Here is a 20,084-nt window from a genome sequence, read left to right on the forward strand (position 1 = left end):
TACATAAATGAATATATTAGAGATGGAACTTATAATAATGAAAGGCCTTGCACAAAGCAAGGCCAGCCTTTCCTTTGCTGCTGCTGCTGCATCACAGATGTGAAACAGCAAGCAGTGGCAGGAACCCTTGTCCCACAGAACATGCAAGAGGTGGAACAGTTGGCAGTCATGCTGAGAGCAGTTGTATCAGGCCAGTGTGGGCTCCAGCAAGTCTCTGGCGGGCCAGAGATTCATTGGAGACTAGGGGCTCCCTGAGGGCTGGATTGGGAGTCCTCGAGGGCCGCAAGTGGCCCCAGGGCCAGGGTTTGGGCACCCCTGCTATAGAGACACTGTGTGGCCTTAGACAAGGCACTATTACTCAGGCCCAGTTCCCCATATAAAAAATGCAGTTAATAGCATCTTGCAGGTCAACCTGAGAGAGCAAATGTCACAAAATACTGCTAGCCAGTTCTGCTCCATCATCCAGTGTAGTGTCCTTCAAAGCACAAATAGAAAAAGATGGAAAAATCAGATAAAGGGTGAGGCAAATTTTGCATTACTACAGACACAGAGAAGCTTCTATAAAATAAAATAATATGGGCAGGAGGTCTGGTCTAGAGGGTAGAGCCTTCGTCTGCCTGAAGATAACATCCACAAGGTCGCCAGTTCGAGGCCACCGGCACCGTGCGACCTTGGAGCAGCTGACAAGCTGAAGCCGAGCAATTCCATCTGCTCGGAGTGTGGGAGGATGGAGGCCAGAATGTGAAGCCAGATCGGAATGAAACACCTGAATGTAGTAGTTCTTGAAAGAAAGAACCTTCTTTGAAATTGTAAAAATCCCTATTTAAATAGGGATTTAGATAAAGCCTGCCTATGTAAACCGCCTTGAATAAAGTCTTGAATAAAGACCAAGAAAGGCGGTATATAAATACCTGTTGTTGTTGTTGTTGTTATTATTATTATTATTATTATATTACCTTCCAAGTGCAGACTCAACACTATATGCCAGGGATGTCAAAAATAAGGCCTGTGGACTGCACTCGGTCTGGGAAAGTTCTTTATCCAGCCCTTTGGCTCTCCAAGCACCACCATCAGCCACTGAGCTCTACTGAGGTGCCGCTGCTAAAAGGGAAGCCTGTGTAATAATTGGGCTCACCCAAATCTTAAAAATACGATCAAGATTTCCGTATTTTCTCTTCTGTCATTCTGAGCTCCTATATGAGAATAAAGTGCTTATTTCCGGTCATGAGCTGCTTAATGACATCACTTCCTGCTTAATGACATCACTTCTGGCCCTCAGAAGGCATCATGAATGCTATTCAGTCCACTGTATGAAACATGTTTGCCATCCCTGCTATATGCTCTTTTACCCCATTGGCTTGAACAGCGAACTCCCATTCAAGTCACATACCTGCCGGTTTTGGTACATGTCCTTTCCCATGAGACAGTCTTCCTCATTGATGACAGCTCCATCGCGGGACTGAAGCGCCCGTCGGCAACAAGCTTCAGGAACTTGTTGGAAATGAGGGGCAGATTCAAAATCTTCTGGACCATTGACACCACAGCAGCCAAACTAGCATATACAAAAGGCAATCACACATTAATATTGTTTTATTGCAAGTTAGGAGATACAGAAAGAATGCAAATATCCATGGATTCTGCATCCACGGTATGGCTCAATGCAGGTCTGCTGGATCCACATGGAGCCAGACTTGACCCCACCAGAGCCCTCTGGAGGCAACTGGAGCTGTGCTCCAGTCACCTTCAGAGGGCTTTCTGAAGCCTGCAGAGAAACCATGTGTCTGCTCACTGCCTCTGCAGGCTTCAGAATGGCCATTTTGGCAGGAAAAAAATGCACATTTTGGTTTCCCAAGGGAAAACCAGAAAGGACGTTTTTATGCCCTATAAGGCATTTTGAGACCTGGGGAAGCCCTCCAGGTTCAGCTCTGGTCCCCTTTGCAGGGCTTAAAGGGGCCAATTGCAGATTCGATTATCTGCAAATTTAAATATCCATGTGGGGGTCTGAGAATGGATCCCCATCGGATACTGAGGCACCACCTGTACAAAAAAACAACAACATGAAAGGCTATGAAGGATATGTGGGAATTGGCCAGGCAAGCAGAAGGCATATGGAAAGCTGAGGGCATTCTGCAGACAAAGAACATATAGGCTGGTATTTAGTTCAAAGGTCCTTATCCTGAGAAACTCAAGCTTTCTTTTCAAAGAGGAGTGTATTTCTAGGCTTCATGGTTGTGCAGGCAAACTTAGATATAATGCCTGCTGAAACAGTCAAAATTGGAGGAGGATTCAGTGGAACTTCCAGTGTTTGAAAAGTGGGATTCAGTTCCCTGCACAGCTCTGTGCTCTTCAGTATAATTAGGAAACAAAAAAGAAAAGCAGATATACACAAGTGTGATTTACAGTGCTTTATAATTCCCCTTTCCTGCAGAATTAGAGTTACTTTGGCACAAAGCATGTGCAGCTCTGAATGTGCGTTTCGATTGACAAATGTGTTTCAATATTAACATTTCAAGAAGACTTTGACTAAAGGGGAGCAATTTCCAGGGAACAGGAGAGAATGAAAAACAACATGAACATCATCTAGTCTGAAATTAACAAGAGATTTCTGATTGTCTTCATCAGCCTTTTGGATAATGTCCAAAGTGATTTACTCTGTGCTGCCCATCAAGCCTGTACAAGAGCTAGCAATAAGGCTGACATCTCCTGTCTGCCTAACTCTCCCCGTAGCCAATGCATCCATCTGGTGCAACCAACTACAATGTATAGAAAAGACTCATCTACATAGCCAAATAATGCTCACATTGTACTATCATTTAGGGAACAAAAAAAATGTATTTACTGTATTTATATTTAAAAATACAGCTCTTCCCCAAACTTCCTGAACAAGCATTAAAGTCAGTCATCTTCCTTCTCAATATAATACTAAAACTTAATTCTATGGCAACAAACTCTCACATGCAACTGCCCAGTGGGGTTAACCAAGTGGGCACTAGCCTATGCCGATGAATGAGCTCCAGCTGGGCAACCCCTGAATCCTCAATGCGAGTGACAGCAGCCAATGCACCATCAAGGTATGGGAGGGGACACCATAAGGGAGCGTAGTGTAGGACTTTGCCAAAGAGTCCCCAACAGCATGGTGCCAGCACTGTTGTCATGCACAGGGACTGAGAACACATTCTGTGTGTGTGTGTGTGTGTGTGTGTGTGTGTGTGTGTGTGTGTGTGTGTGTCTAGCTTGATAAGGAATCATTCAAAAATGGATACTGCATATACAGTTACTCAGCCCAGTCTAGCAGCTGGTGCTTTGTTTATGTTGCCCAGCAAGAAAAGCTAGAACTTACTGATCATCCATTTTTGAATAAACAGAGATAGATTCAATCTACCTTGAGACAATGAATCAAAGGGATTCCAACTTTTTTTTAACAGGGCTACTGTTGAACATGTGCTTTGATGGGCAGTGGCCATTACATTTTATTCTCTGGCTACTATGCCAGGCTATAAATGCTGTATCTATGTCTAATTAGCTGCAAGTATTTCTTAGATGTTACTAGGGATAATGCACTACAGTTCAGTTAAACTATAACAAGTAAATACCGTCTCCATCTAAGCAATTTGTAGCTTGATGCTGCTGTGCCAAAACTCACAAACACAACTTCCCTATTATGCATTATTGGCTCTGGTGACCTTACCCATCAGCATATGCAGAAAAGAAGGCAATGTAAAAGGATGTGAAGAAGATCTGTCCAATTATTTGTATCTCATTCACATAATAATTTTGCCAAAGACCCCAGTGCTGATTTCCAGTACTTGTTGACTTAGACTGCCAACTAGAAATTAATTCTAAAAGGATGATTGGATATTCAGCAACAAACAACTTTTAGGGACTGCTAGCATATCACAGATTCAATACTGTATCTACCTAACTACAAATGACATTAAGGCTGTAATCCTAACTGCACATTCCTGCGAGTAAGCCCCATTGAACAAAATAGGACTTACTTCTGAGCAGACCTGGTTAGGATTGTGCCCTAAATGTGTAGTTTGGCCCTGGTTTTTTGGAACGTTAAATAGCAGCAGCAGCAGCAGTGGAGAATCTGGTTTGGAACTGCAGCATGCAGGGAGGGGGGCATTTAATGCTTTCCCACCCATGGAAACTGCATTTCTGATCATTCTAATATGACCACAAAGGGAGCTTCCACTGATGCCAACAGAAGTTTCCTTTTTGGTATAATAGCTTTGGGAGCAATGATTTTTGTTAGGACTTCAGTGAGTCAAGAAAAAAGTTAGATACCTCCTTCCAGCGTCCTACGAAATCTGTCCCATTATTTAACCAACCCCAGACAGGCAAGACTATTGTAAATTGTAAAGTAGTCCTTTATAGAAGAGAGATCAACATTATACTGGCTGCTTCCAAATGTCCTAAATGACTGGTAGCACAGATACCATACAGCTTTTAACCAGTTTGGACTTCACTGTCAAATCTGTCTCTTGTTCCTAACTCTGCAGTTGTTCAAAGCCATGCTGTATAAATGCTAATCTTAACATATACTGGGTGAATCACTTATGGATGCACTAATTAAGCCACCATGTGGAGATGCTGGTACTCACAGTGATCATGACTGAGTTCCAAGTTGAAGAGAAGACATCAGACTCATTGTTCCTCTGATAGTGTTTCTTCAGCTCCTTGGTAAAGAACTCTCGGGTCAACTACAACACACAATGAAACAAAGACAAAGGATTCCTGTCAGGACTTTCAATTCACAGTGTAGAAACATGGCGGCACACAGTGTCTCCTCACAAGATAATTTCACATTTGTTGAGTCAGATGCTCCTTGATTGCTCCTTGATTGCTTATGTAAGTTATACAAGTTCAACCTTGTTATACACAGATTTTTATACACTGATTTGACTCAACATGAATGGCCACTGCAAATGAAAAGGAATATGCTGATTTCTGAAAAGGGGAAAAATACATTCCTTTAAAATCACAGTTTAAAAAACTGCTTTTCTTACTGTTGTAGAGAGACAGTCATGCAAGCAATTACAGGTATAACCTAATTATCCATGGATTTTTCACCCATGGAAAAATCCATGGATTTTTCTATCTCAACAAATAAGAAGGGCCCTTTAAATTAAACAATTGTTTAACAATAGCCTCATTAATGTGAAAGAGGGCAGCTGCCTGAAAATCCATCAATCATTCTCTCTCCAGGCACTTAGAACTCCAAGGCAAGACTCCAAGGCAAGCAACACCTCCCTTCCTCCTGAGCATGTGAAAGATAATCATAAGCATTTCTAAGCACCTGGAGAGAGACTAATTGCTTTTATGTGCATTATAAAAGGTCAGCAAGGCTGCTTTAAATCAATGAGCAAAAGGACATTTTTTTTTATATGGATGCATTTTTGCATTAATGCAATTTTGTGAGTTCTGGGAAGGGAACCATAAGGGAGCAAATAATGAGACTCAACCTGTATAGCTGACTCAACCTCCTTGCTGAGCTATGAAGAAAGACAGTGACATAATGATGCTTGGACTTTTACTGACTACACATACCCTAATACAGCTTTAGGAAGAGAGCTTCAGGAGGCTCAGAGCCCAATCCTATGCATATCTACTCAGAAGTAAGGTCCATTATAGTCAGTGGGGCTTACTCTGAGGTAAGTGTGGATAGGATTGCAGCTTCAGAGACTTTGCCTGATTAGGTTGCAAGTTGCTCTTCAATTAAGTGACATTCCCAAGGATTTGATGGGATTGTGTAAAAATAGAGTATTATGGACCTCTTTCTCTCTGATGTCTAAGCCCTTTGATGGATTTTCAGAAATTTCCAACAAAACCAGGAACTTTAAAGATGTTAATCTGCAAGGCAATGTCTCCTTTTGAACCTTTTAGCCCCTTGCAGGAAGTCTTGAATTTTGGCCAAGACTTTGAACATTCCCCTGGACAAAATGAGAGGTGAACCCAACGAACATGCTTCTTTTCACTGGATTTCACAGGAAAGGATTAGATTCTAAAACAAATTGATGCTCATCTGTTCCATGCCTTAAACATCAAAATTGCTTTGTGTGTTAGGTTTGAGTAGCAAAGTGGCATTTGAAAGGATCTAAGGCCCAAAGCAGAAATACCCTTAGCATTATCCAGTGTTTTTATTTTTTTCTTTACAATAGAATGGGGTACCCAAAGTAGGGTAAAACTGTGGCATGGGTAGGAGGCATTAGAACTTTGGCCCCACATTGTTCCAATCCAGATTGTGACTCCCCCAACCCTTATACTATTTGTTTAGGAAAAAAATTTCACATTTTATTGAATAGAGTGGCACAGGGAGGTGTGATTGGGATTGGGGGGAAGTGCTTAAGCCCCTACCCCAGTTTCAGGACTATTTTATATCACTGTTAAAAAAAGAAGGAAAACAAAATATTTCTCATAACATGTAGCTTAGCTCTATTACGAAGGTGTTATTTCCTTAAATCATGTGGGGAAGACATGGAGTTGGGTTGTGACATTTTTGCCCTTGATCTTCTCTCCATATTGTTTAAAGCCAGAACACAAAATATCCTCCACATGGCACTAAAATGACACTGCTGAATCTTCATTTCACCGGCTCTCCAATATTAAGGCAATCCTTTTGTTTACATGACACTCTCATTGTGAAGATATTATCAACTGTATCGTTCTTGTCTACAAGGAATGACTATTGCTTATAAAAATAAGATGAAACTTGCTGAAATGTGTATATATCATATGCACATTAATACGCTAATCCAGGATTGTTTCTTGTTTTTCTAGTTAAATTAAAGCTTTTCAAAATGAGTTATGTGTGGAAAAACAAAGGATTGAGAAGGATATTTTAAATGCCTACAACTTATAATGACTTCAGTCTGCTACACCTTCAGAAAGCTCATGTTTCTTCACCATCAGGCCATCAGGCCAGTTCCATCAGGCCAGTTCCAATTGCTCTCCCACTAAAAACAATTTCACACATGAGACAGCAGCAAACCCAGGTTGCAAAGCCACCAGTTAATAACCTATAGCAGTGGTGGTCTCATAGTGGTAGGTCCCAACCCACTGTTGGAACGTAAATGGGTCACTTTCTCCTTAAGGGGAGTGACCCATAAATGGTTATCCAGATGGTGCTGCAGTGATCGCAGTGCTGCAGGCACCCAGGCACAGTTAAACATACCTGGGGAGACTGTGCAGCCTCCTGGAGGGTCCTGGTGGCTCACAGCCCCCTCCTCGAGCCTCCCCTCTGCTGCAGTGAGCTCCGATCTGCAGCCAGAGCTCACTTCTGTTTTCAGAAACTCCGCACTACAGAGCTCTGACCGCAAACTAGAAGTGGGCTCTGACTGCGGATCAGAGCCCAGTGCTGCAGAGGGGAGGCTTGCGGAGGGGACTGTGAGCCTCCAGGATCCTCTAGGAGACTGCAGAGAACCCCCAGGTATGTTTAAATGCACCTGGGTGCCCGTGGTGCCGCAACCGCTGCAGCGCTGTCAGGACATCCTCCCCATCCCAGTCCCTGCCCCTGCAAGCATTTACCCCATGTTCTCAGAGTTTAAGAACCACTGCCCTACAGGCAATTGCACTATTGCCAATTAACTCTGTCTGATAAGTACATCTTTGCAGTTCCCAGGCTTGTCACATTCGTATCATGCATTTTTTATATGTACACATAGAACTGCCATAACTTTTTGGAGCTGTGATGAAGGCCTGCCCATTTTTGATGGCAGACTCTACCACTTGGAACCCCTAGGAAGTTGAACTAACAGAACAAGAATGCTTCACGCAGAACAAAGAGGGCTGCAAGTTGAAAAGGAAGAAGGTCTGTGGGAAGACTCATAAGGGAAGGCGAAGTCAAAATGTGGCCAAGGTGGCTGCAAAATAAGATCATGTGGAGTGTATATATTGACATTCTTAAGTTGCCCATTATTGTATTGGCTGGCTCTTGGGAGTTATTTTTCTAATTACACAGGTGAATATAAAGAAGGTTTAACACTTGAAGTCGCGTATGACTGCTCAGTGAAGTCCGCACATGAAGTTAAAGTCAGGCCTAACACACTACATTATTTCTAACCACAAGACATCAAGCACATGAAAATATTTTGTCCAAATGTATTGGACACTCCAGCAACTTGGCAACAGATAAAAGTTATTGTCCAGCTCAACAATCATCATGAAATATCATGCCTGAATCTGGCGTGACATTGCTGGTGAGCTGGTCAGTTACTGGTAGCTGCACATTTTGTCACTTGCCAGTGACAGAAACACTGTCCACCAGCAGCAGGTGGTGGGAGGGAAGGCGGAGTGAGTGAGAAGAATGGGGCCATTTTTAGGCACTGATGTGGGAGAAACCAGGGGAAGAGAGGTGGTGGGATGGGGTGGATCTGGTGGCAATGGCATATACCAGATTGTGTCCCCTCTTTTGAAAACCTCCCCACCACTTTTCGCTCAGACATATATCACCAAAATAGGTGGCATATGACTGAGCAGACCCAAAGGAAGTCCCGAGACTTCAGCAGAGGTAAGTAAACCTTTTTTAAGTAAACATTATTTTTACTTACCTCCCATTTGCCTCCAGGTTGCTGCCCCCAATAGAATTGTGCTGGGACTTCTCAAGCCCTGGCATCATTTGACCATTCCCTCCCCTGCACTTCAAGGTAGAGGTGGGAAAATTTGAGCAGCCCACTTGCTGCTGGTAGTTGGGAGGCAGGGTGTGCCAGGGTCTGGGTGGGCTTTTCACTCACCCAGCTCAGACTGGTGCGTGCTTTCGAGCCCTGCTTGCCTTCTCTATGTACAGTCTGAGGCTAGCTGGTTGCCTTGCTTTTGGGACAGGGTAGGAATTTTTTGCTTTCACCCTGATTGGCTGTTGGGTGGCAGTTTTTTCACCTACCCCAGATAGGCATTTTGGGTTGGGATTATATTCTCAGTGCTTTTCTTTTTTAGTTGGCAGGTGATGTTTTAGTTTGTTGGGTAGTCAGGAGTGGGCCTGGCATACTTCCTGAGGTAAGCAATGTCAAGGTGTAAGCCAGAACTGCTCTTACAACGCTTGCCCAGGTTAAGAGGCTGGCTGGCTGGCTGGCCCCTTGGCTGATTTGTTACCAAAAAGGGCTGTTATGATTTAAGGGGAATTATTATATTTCCCTTTTGGAAACTTCAGGATCACAGGCTAGATAACAAGGCAGCGTAATGCAAAGAAATTCCCTTTTAGCTTGAAAAGAGACTGGGAGAAAGATAACTTTCAATCAACGATTATATTTTTATTACAAAAACACACAGGTAAACATAATGCACATGGAAAATGGTAAGTATATGTTTCTTGGTTTCTAGTACTTGGATCCTGTGTACCTAGCTCAGGGGTCGGCAACCTGCGGCTCTAGAGCGGCATGTGGCTCTTTCAGCTGTCTGCTGCAGCTCCTCCAGGTGAAAGTGGCAAAAGGGGTAACAGGAGGCATCTGTGTTGGGAGGGCAGGCTGCTTCCCTCAGCCCCCTGAGCTCACTGCCCTCCTCTCCCTTCACTCCCACCTGCCCCGTATTGGTTTCCCTTTTCAATTTTGCCCGCTCTGCAGGCTTAAGCTCCCTGTTTTTCCCTTCCCCAACTCTCCAGCAGGACGCCCTCCTCCTCAGCCATTGCGAACCCTTGCAGGTCCCCACTCAGTGCAAGGAGAGGCTTTTCCTCCACAGCTGAGGAGACATCCTGTGTGCCTACTCAGCAGTAAGCCCCATTACAGAAGATGAAGCTTACTCCCAGGAAAGGGTGCCTAGGATGGCAGCCTTGGAGCCTGCTCCTATGCGTGTCTACTCAGTTGTAAGCCCCATTACAGCGGATGAAGCTTACTCCCAGGAAAGGGTGCCTGCGATGGCAGCCTTTGAGCCTGCTCAAGGCCAAGCGCAAGGACGGGTGAGTGGGAGCCCACGCAGGTCTGTTTGAGAGTAAGCCCAGATGTAGTCCCTGGGCTACTCCCAGGAAGGTGTGGAGGGCTGTAGCCTCAGCCCCCTCCTGTGCAGGTCTACTCACAAGTAGTCAGTGAGGCTTCCTCCCAGGAAATTGTGGAGAGGACTGCAACCTGAGAGCTCCAACCAACTTGTCTGCTCAGAAGTCCCATTGTAGCCAATGGGGCTTACTCCCAGGATAGTGTGGAGAGGGTTGCAGCCTGAGTGAGGGAGGGCGGGCAGGCAGGCAGGGCAGAAGCTGGCCTGTGGCTGCCCCCCCCTCTGGCTTCTTCTCTTCCCCACCTCTGGAGTCTGTGTCCTTTTTCCCTTCCAGCAGGGTGCCTCTGGAAGGTGGGGGGAGTTCTTTAGTATCCATGTAAGATAAGCAGATGTCATAACCGACATATGAATTGGAATCCTGGAAGATCTGGTGAGGAGGTAGATGTGGTGTCAGCAGTGGCCCCTTTAAGGGTAAGGCCTGGGCATCCAGCAGAGTGTGCTGCACAGCTGCAGCCACTTGAAGGCAATAGGGCCCTCAGGGATATAATGGGCACCTGAGGAAGGGGGTGTGGGTTGTAGAAGGAGTGCAGGTTGGAGGTAGGAGAGGAGACTGACTGACTGACTTAGACTGACTTACTTTGGAATCTGACCTTGGACTGTGACTTGGTTTATTGACTTTGGACTCTGCCCTGGATACTCTGACTGACTTTGTGACTAATGGACTGCTGGAGACACTGGAGTTTGAAGTGTGGCTCCTGTGCCCAAGACCTGCTGAGGACCAAGGGTCTGCTGTAGTGGTGGGAGGCTGCTGGCAGGAGAGAGGACCTCTGCAGGTTGAACAGGTGAGGTACCCTGGAGGTGGGGTCCAGCAGGAGTGCAGGGCAGAACCAGGGTCATTTGTTGGGGGAAAGAGGGGGAGCTAATTTGCTTGAAGTGGGCATAATTCTCCAGGCAGAGAATGGCCTTGGAATCAGGCAAAACACCATAGAGGACCAGGCATCTGAAAACACAGGACAAGAATGTATGACAAAACTAACTAAAAGCTACAAGAGGGGGCTACATTATAAAAATGGGACCTATAAGAGCATAAAGGTAAAAAAAAAAACAACTATATATGCAGTGTTATCTTCATTTTAGATGTCAAAAGGGTTTTGTGGCTCCTGGGGTTTTTTTTCCTCCGGAAAACAGGTCCAAATGGCTCTTTGAGTGTTTAAGGTTGCGGACCCCTGACCTAGCTTTATGGTGGTTGCATGTGCAGTGTATTTGGTGCATCCGAAGAAATTAGAAAAGGATAGGTTGTAGGGAAGGATTTTAGGGGTCCCTGGTCTGCATAACCCAGTTGCTAACTAAGATGGGGAGAGAAGGGGAGAAATAGGTAGGATAGAAGGGAGAGAGTTCCAGACACATGATATAGTTACCTGTCCTGAGAAGCAGTCGGGGGGGGGGGAGTGGAGAGTCCTATGGAGGACCTCTGCCTTAAGGGCAGCCGGAGAGAGAGAGCATGTGCTCGGAGCCTCTCTTTTAAAAGGGTTTCTGCTGACCTAGAATGACCCGGATGTATTCCAGAGCTGATCTGGATGCGCATGCTCACTACACACAGTGGGGCACGTGGAATATGTAAAACATTGAAAGGATCAAGAAGTCAGTTATCAGCAAGGACTGGCTTCCTATGTGGGGGAACTCGGCCAACCCCTGGAGGCAGTTTGCATAGGGTACTTAAGAGTGATTGAATCACAACAGAACAATAGACTTCTTCCTCTGGAGGTGCCAGCCGACTTGTTTTGCATACATGGTGAATGGATCAGGAGACACTTTTGCATATAGCTAAGTGGGGGTTGTGCACTCCATGTGCTTGTGGCTTGACTTGATTGTGGCCTGTATGTTGAGGTTTGGCCTACATGATATTTTAGTAACCAGATATAAAATCACAACTTAAAAGGAAAAAGGGGATTTTCACGTAACAGATTCTTGGCAAGGACCAACACATGGCTTCAAGCTGTGCAGGTTTGTGCAAACCAACTCCTCCAACCTTTCAGGGTTGGCAGGAATAGGATAACCCAGCCCACGATTGGGTGATGCCTTGAGCCAGTTTGTGATGCTCATATAGGATATGAGACGGCTAATGCCATTTTCTCCCCCCAAAAATATGAGCATCACATAGTGCCAGCAAGTCGTGGGGGTTTTCAGTCAGAATTTTTCCCTTCTGCAGGTCCGTTTATATTATTTAATAAAATTATTAACCCACAGCCCAATCCTATCCACACTTCCCTGGTAGTAAGCCTCATTGACTCAAATGGGACTTACTTCTGAGTAGACATGCACAGGATTGGGCTGCCAAGCCCCTATCTTGTGTGCTGCTTTGCAGGGTGCCAGAGTAATGCAGCATGCACCTTTCTGGTGCAGCTGAATCAGTGCTTCAGACGGGATAGGATTGGGCTGTAGGTGGTTTTTCAACAAGGCCGGTACTGGATGACAAGTAGATGAATCCAAAGTACTATTCTGAGGGAACAACACAATAATGAGCATGTGTTCCAGATACATTTACACCCATGCTATGAGCTGGGAGAGAACACTTGGAAAATGAGCAAGCATTTTCCCTGAATGTTTGCTGAGAAAACACCAAGCGGAACCTGAACTGAGCTGAGGGAAGTTCATTCATCCAAAGTTACAGGAACTTTTAATTCAACCATTCATAGTTGCTAGAACAAACCTTCCAGATCCCTTGCTTTCATGTCAGAAGAGTAAGAGAACACATTCTAAACAAGGCATTCTAAACAGCATGATATTTCTGTAGGATGGATGCAACGAAATCATGACAACAAAATGAACACCAAGAGTAACAAACTTTCTGTAATTCAGTCCATGTTGAAAGCTTACTGGGAGGCGATGTAGTTTTCGTATTGTTTCCACTACAACTTTATTACTAAAATTAATGAAAATGTTGCGGGCCTCACAGGTTTTGCAAAGGGCTTATTAAAACGACACCTTGAATAGCCTGAAAAGGCCATGCTACCTTTAAATGGAAATGCTTATTAGTCAGACAGGATGGAGAGAGTCCCTTGGGAAATAAGTCTGCACTATCAGGGACCTCTAGGTTAGGAGGTGCCACCACATATGCTCAAGCATTGTATTTCTCTTTCCTTCTTTTGCATAATTTACCCGCCTGGGTTCCCATCCTGCGGAGACAGCCGTCCAGACTTTTTATTGATGCTTGCCTGTTTCCTAAGTGCAGACTTTGAAACTAATATTACAGTTGGTAAGACTCCCAATTGGCTTCCTTTGACCAGTTCTGGAACAAAAGAGTCATTTGAATATAAAGTGAAACCTTTATTTTGACAGGCATGATCCCAAAGGAAATGTTTGAGGTTTGTGTTTGTGATTTTTATGAGATTTGACCTAAAACAAAACCCAGGGAAGGGACTGCGTTTATTTGCCAGAAAAAAAGAAAAGAAAAAAACCCATTTCCTTTCATTGGTATAACATTTTACTCTTTTCCAAATATCTGAACTTCAAAGGAGAAAAAAGGGTTAACGGCTTAGCCACACAGCTCGTTTTCAGTGTTAAAAAATTTTTATAAAACAAAGCCAGATAAAATTACAACATACTATTGACCTTCTATGATTTACCTTCTATGTAATCGACAAGTGTTTGATTAAAATGGCATGTCCCTCTACTGTTGATCCTTAGTGCACTGGCATACCTGGTGGGAGGGGTCAAGTGGTGCAAATGCCCCGGGGCACCAGGTCTGAGGAGGTAGCACTGCCATCCACGCCCCTCAGGCAGCCCCCTGTGGTATTCAGTCAGCACGCCGATATCAGCATGCCAATCTGAGGACCACCCACTAAGGGCTGCCTGCCACAGGACCTCTGAGGGTCAGGGAAGCCACATGCAGCCTCCTTGGCCCTTAGAAGGTCTTCTGGGGGCCAGAAATCATCACTTCTGGTTTTTGGCAAAAAACTAGAAGACACGATTTTCAGCCCCCAGAAGGTCTTACGGGGGGCAGCACCTTCAGGTGGGGGGGGTGGCACACTTGGGGGTGTACCCTGGGCAGGGAAGTGGCTAGGAACGCCACTGCCTTAGCGTACATGCTACTTGGATCAACGCATACAGTGCTTTCCAGTTGTGTTACTGAACTTCACAATTGCCTATTTCAAAGAACAAATTGGGTGTGTTCATAACATGTGCTCTATATTGCAAACCAGGCCCATTTCCCATCCTCAACAGTTCCTCTCTATGAGTTAGGCTGCAATCTGCTGAGGTGTGATTGGGTTATTTATCCTCCCCCCCAAATAGGAGGGCCAAAGGGTGACTTATAATGTGACACTCAACTTGCATCCACTTATCTGGTTCTGACTATAGTGATTGCAGGGAGGGAGGTATAAGCTGCATTTCAAATGTCAAAGTAGGGAGACGGTGAGAAAGAGGAGCCCCAGAGGAACCTCTGGGCTTCTGCTGAAACCCAGAGGCAGGGTAAATTCCCAGCAAGCTAACAGAGAGCTGTAGCATTGTAACTCCTGGGACTATAACTGCCATCTATCGTCCTGCTATTCCCTAGGAGGCCATGACCTAAGAAGTCAGCCTTTTCAATGTCAGAAGGGAAGGGGGGGAATTGAGATAACCGTCTAAAACAGGGGTGTCAAATGTAAGGCCTGCAGGCCAAATGCCTCCCTTGGAAACAATTTATCCAGCCCCTGCTATAAATGGGCTCTCCCATTGTTGACAATTGGGCTCTCTCATATCTTGAAAATATGAACAAGATTTGCGCATTTTCTCTTTTAGTCATTTGCAGCTAATGAGTTTCTATGTGAGTACAAAGTGCTTATTTCTGGCCACCATCTGGCTTAACAATGTCACTTACAGCTTACTGATATCACTTCAGGTCCTCAGCAGGTGCCATGAATACTAACCTGGGCCCTCGCTCTGAAATGTGTTTGACATCCCTAGTCTAAACCTTCAGCCTGCTTGAGAGTGAGCTCTTTCACAATCAGTGAGGGTGCCTTCTGGGGCCCAGCGTCACATTGGGAATGCCAGATAAATGAAGACACAGTGCGTTATGCATCTGTGCGATTTTAGCAATAGAGTGAGGGAGCCAGGGCCACAATCACACCTCTCCCCTTGAAAACAGGAGAATTCCAACTACATTAAGCTCTCTTTGATAAACCCAACCAGTAAATCACCAAAGAGATTCAGAAAGCCAGCAGTAGAGAATTCAGAAAGCCAGCATATATATGACATATAAGTACATATGACTTAATTGCACAGTCATATGTATGCTGATGGGTTCTGAACTGTCTGTGATGAATCAAGAGAGCGATGAAAGTGTCGACCCAGTGTGCAGTGGCAGTGAAGAAGGCCAACTCCATATTCAGGATAATTTAAAATGGAATTGAGAATAAAGCAGCCAATATTATTATGCCGTTACACAAATTGATGGTAAGACCACATCTGGAGTATAGTGTCCTGTTCAAGGAAAGGCTATATGTTTGGGGCTCTTCAGTCTAGAAAAAAGGTACCTGAGTGGGGACATGACTGAATACTGCTTTGTAAGTAGCTGAAATGTCCCATTCCAAAATACAGACAAGGAGAGAGAGAAAGGGAGGGAGGGAGGGAGTGTAATTGTGTCTTGTGGAGGACAGCTACTGTTCTATAAATAGCGATTGCTTCCTGAGGTTCTACTGTACCTTCCTTGTTTTCTAAAATTGTTAGCAGACATACAAAATTATGCATGGGATAGAAAGAATGAGGGAAGGGGGTTGAATTGCTGCATTCTAATTGGAGCACCTCTGTTGGCAGTGGACTGAAGGGAGGCAAGGGGCAGAGGTGGGACACCTCTCTTTCCCCAACTCACCACTCAATACAAGCATCAGAAGAAGCATCAGCCTGGGCCAGCCATGACTGTGGATGATGTTTTGGTTCACTTAGTGAGTGCACTGACTACAATGAGTACTTACAAACACTTTGTACACACACCTTAGGGCACAATCCTAACCCACGCTGGAGCAGGCAAGCCAAAAGGTTTGCACTGCATCCAACGTGGGATTGCAGCGGGCAGTGGCTCAGCCACAGGCAAGGGGAAGCTCTCCCCCTTACCTATGGGTAAGGGCTGCATGCCCCTATGGGTCTCCTCAGACCCGCGCCACCTCCGGAGGTGGCACAAGTCAGAGGAGAGCGGAGTGGCTCGAAGCCACTCTGCTCGCCCTGGGGATGGGGGTTGGGATCTGGCATAACTGCCGGGTCCCAGCCTCATCCCCGGCTCCCTGTGCGCCCGCCCACGGGCCCGCCCTCCCCCTGCCCAGTAACGTCCCTTCCCGCCCCCTCCCCCACACCTACCTTTGCCACTTGTGCCAGCGCGCTCAACATCCATGCATCCGCTTTTGCCTCTGTCCGTGCATCAGCGCATCTGGATGCGCCGATGCGGCTCCCGCCTAAGGAGGTGCAAACGTGCTTTACGGCACGTTTGCGACTCCTCAGGGGCTCTATACCGGCATAAGTGACGGTTAGGATTGCTCCCTCAGCTTATCATTTGACTCTCATCACTGCAAATTGCTCAGGATAACACCTCACACTTGTAGTACAGAGAAAAAACTAGGTTGGCATACCAAATATATCATATACAACATTGTGAAAGTGTTTTCCCCGGCTATGTGTGATGACTTCTCTCCTTGTGCTATAATTAAACAACTTTAGAAAACAAGGAAGGTACTGACCAGACTACAATAGAACTCCAGGAAGCAATGGCTATTTATAGAGCAATAGCTGTTCTCACCATGACACAATTGCTGTCTCTCTCTCTTTCTCCTTGTCTGCAATTTGTAATGGGACATTTCAGCTATTTACAAAGCAGTATTCTTTTGCTTCTATTCAGTTGTGAAGATGACCACCAACAGACAAAGATGGCATTTTTCCTTTCTATCTTTTGCACGTATATATCATCACTTTGCCATCAATTTTCTAAACCTTTTCTTTTTTAAAGGTCTTTTTAAAGTGGAAAAATACAGCCTCTTTGGGATAATTTAAACCCATGTTCGATCCTTGTTAAGCCCGTTGCAAGGTCATTCCATACTTGTACCCTCATTAATTTCTTCTGCATAAAACATGCACAGGAATTAGTGCTGTCAAACCATTAAAACACTTCTTTTAGTTGGCTGCACTTCTTTCAACACATAATTTAACTAACCAACTAAGAGCCCAATCCTGGGCTTCGTGCCGCAGCTCCGTGTTGTGGTGGACTGTCACAAATGTGCTGTAAGGCACGTTTGCAAGCCTCACCGCCAGGCTCCCACCTGTGCTAGCCCATTGCTGACCGGTGCTGGGCTAGCATGGAGTGGTTGCCCAGCCTCCGCGGCTCGATGGTCTCACAGACCACCGAGCCGCAGCACGGTAAGCAGGGGTGGGGAGGAGGCAGGGAGGAGGCATTCCTGGGATGGGGGAGACTGGCAGGGGGTGGAGAGACTGTGGAGGGGGGGAGGTGTGACGCGGAGGTGTGAGACGGGGAGGGGTGCAGGCAGGAGGCATGCCAGAGGAGGGAGGGAGGCGGGTCTGTGAAGCTCCACTCCACAGGATCCAAGGCATTTGTGGAGGGCTCGGCCCCCAACACGAACGCCTTTACTGCCAATCTTTTGGTCAGCAGTAAAGTCAGTAGCCCCATTGCGGGGCTGCTTCCCTTACCTGGGAGAAGGGGATGAAAGTCCCTTTCTCCCGAGGCGTCTCCCGTGGTAGCCCGGGGCATGCAGGATCCGGCGGCAGCCGTTTTCAGTGCCGCCGAAGCTGGGCGTCCCAGGCAGCTCAGGATTGGGCTGCCCGATGTTACAGTGTTTTAATACAGGCAATACTTTGAGGACATACTAGAAAGATATGCAATGGTCCGTCTAAGACCCAGAGACAAAACACACTGTTTACGAAAACAAACACACTGAAACAAGGGATGCGCATCATTTGATCCTGTACCAAACAAACTCTCAGAAGAGAGCTGCAATTATAACCAGATGAAATAATGTTTTTAATTTCTATTTGGGTTAAAAGAACTGATAAATTGGAATGATTAAGAGCTCAATCCTATCCAATTTTCCAGTGCTGATTTAGCCTCAATGCAGCCCCAAGGTAAGGAAAAGAAGCTTCCCTTACATTAAGGATGCCTTTGACACTGCCTCCCCTCCCCAAGACGCAGAGTACAGTCATGCCCCAGTATCTGCAGGTGTTCCGTTTCGAACTCCCCATGGTTAACTGAAACCGAGGATACCAGGGAACACCTCCCACCCTCGCCTCTGAAGGGTCATCTGAGCCCAAGAGAGGCCATGCACATCTGTCCATGTTATCTGCCGGGCTCAGAATGAGCCTTAGAGTAAAGAAAAGACACTTGCAATTTTTCCCTGACTCTCCAAACTCCTTTTATGGGCATTAAAACGTCACTCCCAGTTTTCAGCTATAAATTGGAAGTGACTTTTTTTGGCCAAAAAAGGCCAAGACACAAGACACAGTTAAGTTTCCGTGCATCAATCCACACTGTGAAAATCTTAACATGATAATGTTGGTGGCACAGCAATGGCAGAAAATGTGGCTGATGTCATTCATGATCAAAGAAAGAAATCAAAGTGGGGGGTGGTGGTGGTAAAAGACAATAGACTCCTAAGCTTTTGATCTCGACACAAACACCCCATCTGTAATATGGGGAATACCACCCTACTGTGTAGGGCTGTTGGAAGGAACACTGTGACACTGTAATGAAAGGGCAGGAGCATATGGCCTTTATGGTTTATGTACAGTAAGAACAGAGATGAAAAAGAGCCTTGCTTGATTCAATCTGAAGTTTCATTGAATCCAGAATTCTGTTTCCAACAATACCCAGCAAGGTGTCTTTCAGAAGCTTACACTGAAAGTAACCACAGCACAAATATACAGTGGACAAGCTTCTCAAGTCATGCAGTGGCAATTGATGTCTCAGACCATCAATTTCCTTAAAATGTTGCTGAATAAAAAGCAGACCCAGAGTTTGTTTATATGGCATTGGGTTGCTCTGTGCTAAAATTCCTGTTCACAGATTTCCATATGTGGTTCTCCTCCTTGCTTTTTTCCTGCCTGCTCTGATTTCTACCATTCACATAGTTTTCTTTACATGTTATTCTTTTCCTCTCTCTTTCACAACTCACACTGAAATACTCAATTGCATCAAATTAACTCCAAGGGTCCAAAATTTTTGCCAGAAAGACGCAAAATGAATACAACGCAAAAGACAAGCTAAACAAATTACAGGAAACTCAACTTTCCGCCACACACAAATGGCACAACAAACAAAGGCAGGCCAGGCTACGCAGGCCAAAGAAGGAGTAGACACGCTTTTTAGTGCTTGCTTCCGTTACAGTGGAATAACAGCCCAATCCTGAGCTCTCGTGGCATGCAGCTTCGGTGGCACCGAAAATGGCTGCTGCTGCATCCTGCGCACCTCGGGCTACCGCAGGCGGCACCTTTCATCCCCTTCTCCTGGGTAAGGAAGTACCCCTGCAATGGGCAAGTGAGGTAAAAGCGTTTGTGTAGGGCGCCAATCCCTGCACAAACGCTCTGGATCCGGTGCAGCTTTGCTCCCACCTCCCTCCGTCCGTGCTCCCTCCCTGACATGCCTCCTCTCCGGCCTCTATCAGCCTCCCTCCTCCCCGTCACACCTCCTCCCCGCCCCCTCTCTGGCCTCCACCTGCCTCCCCCCTCCCCGGAATGCCTTCTCCCCGCTTCCCGCCGCCCCTGCTTTCCTTACCGCAGCTCAGTGGTCCATGTGACTGCTGAGCTGCAGAGGCTGGGCGCCCGCCAAGCACTAGCCCAGCTCTGGCCAGCACTGAGCTAGCATGGGTGCTGGCCTGGCATTAGGCCTCGCAAATGTGCTTTACGGCATGTTCGTGACAGTGCGCGTTGGCAGTAGGCAGGTGCATCAAGCTCAGGCTTGGGCTCTAAATGAGTGGATATGTTCAGTGGTAGGTTATTTCTTTATTGGGTCTTAACATTCATGACAGCAACCACACTGAACTTGTGTAACAAGTTATCATGAGAAAACATCCCTTGCCTGAGAAAACTTAGTTGTTTTTTCTTAAATACACTTCTCTGTATACTGAGGCTGACATAGCATGTCACAATCCCCAATCTGATGGAATCTCTAGGTCACACATAGCCTTCCGATT

At 45.8% G+C, this 20,084-nt stretch overlaps 1 protein-coding gene across 3 annotated transcripts in view; it reads right to left on the minus strand.

Annotated features, from left to right (window-relative positions):
* Positions 1 to 20,084, minus strand: part of TSPAN18 (tetraspanin 18) — a 218,573-nt gene that overhangs the window by 4,895 nt on the left and 193,594 nt on the right. For all 3 annotated transcript variants that reach the window (XM_066634397.1, XM_066634387.1, XM_066634405.1), the window contains 2 exons: positions 4,608 to 4,706; positions 1,391 to 1,552 (listed from right to left, as the gene is read on the minus strand). In XM_066634397.1, the coding sequence (XP_066490494.1) occupies positions 1,391 to 1,552; positions 4,608 to 4,706 (261 nt within the window). The remainder of the gene's footprint in view (positions 1 to 1,390; positions 1,553 to 4,607; positions 4,707 to 20,084) is intronic.

This window comes from Tiliqua scincoides, chromosome 1, assembly GCF_035046505.1.
Source record: "Tiliqua scincoides isolate rTilSci1 chromosome 1, rTilSci1.hap2, whole genome shotgun sequence".
In the NCBI taxonomy this organism is placed as follows: Eukaryota; Metazoa; Chordata; class Lepidosauria; order Squamata; family Scincidae; genus Tiliqua; species Tiliqua scincoides.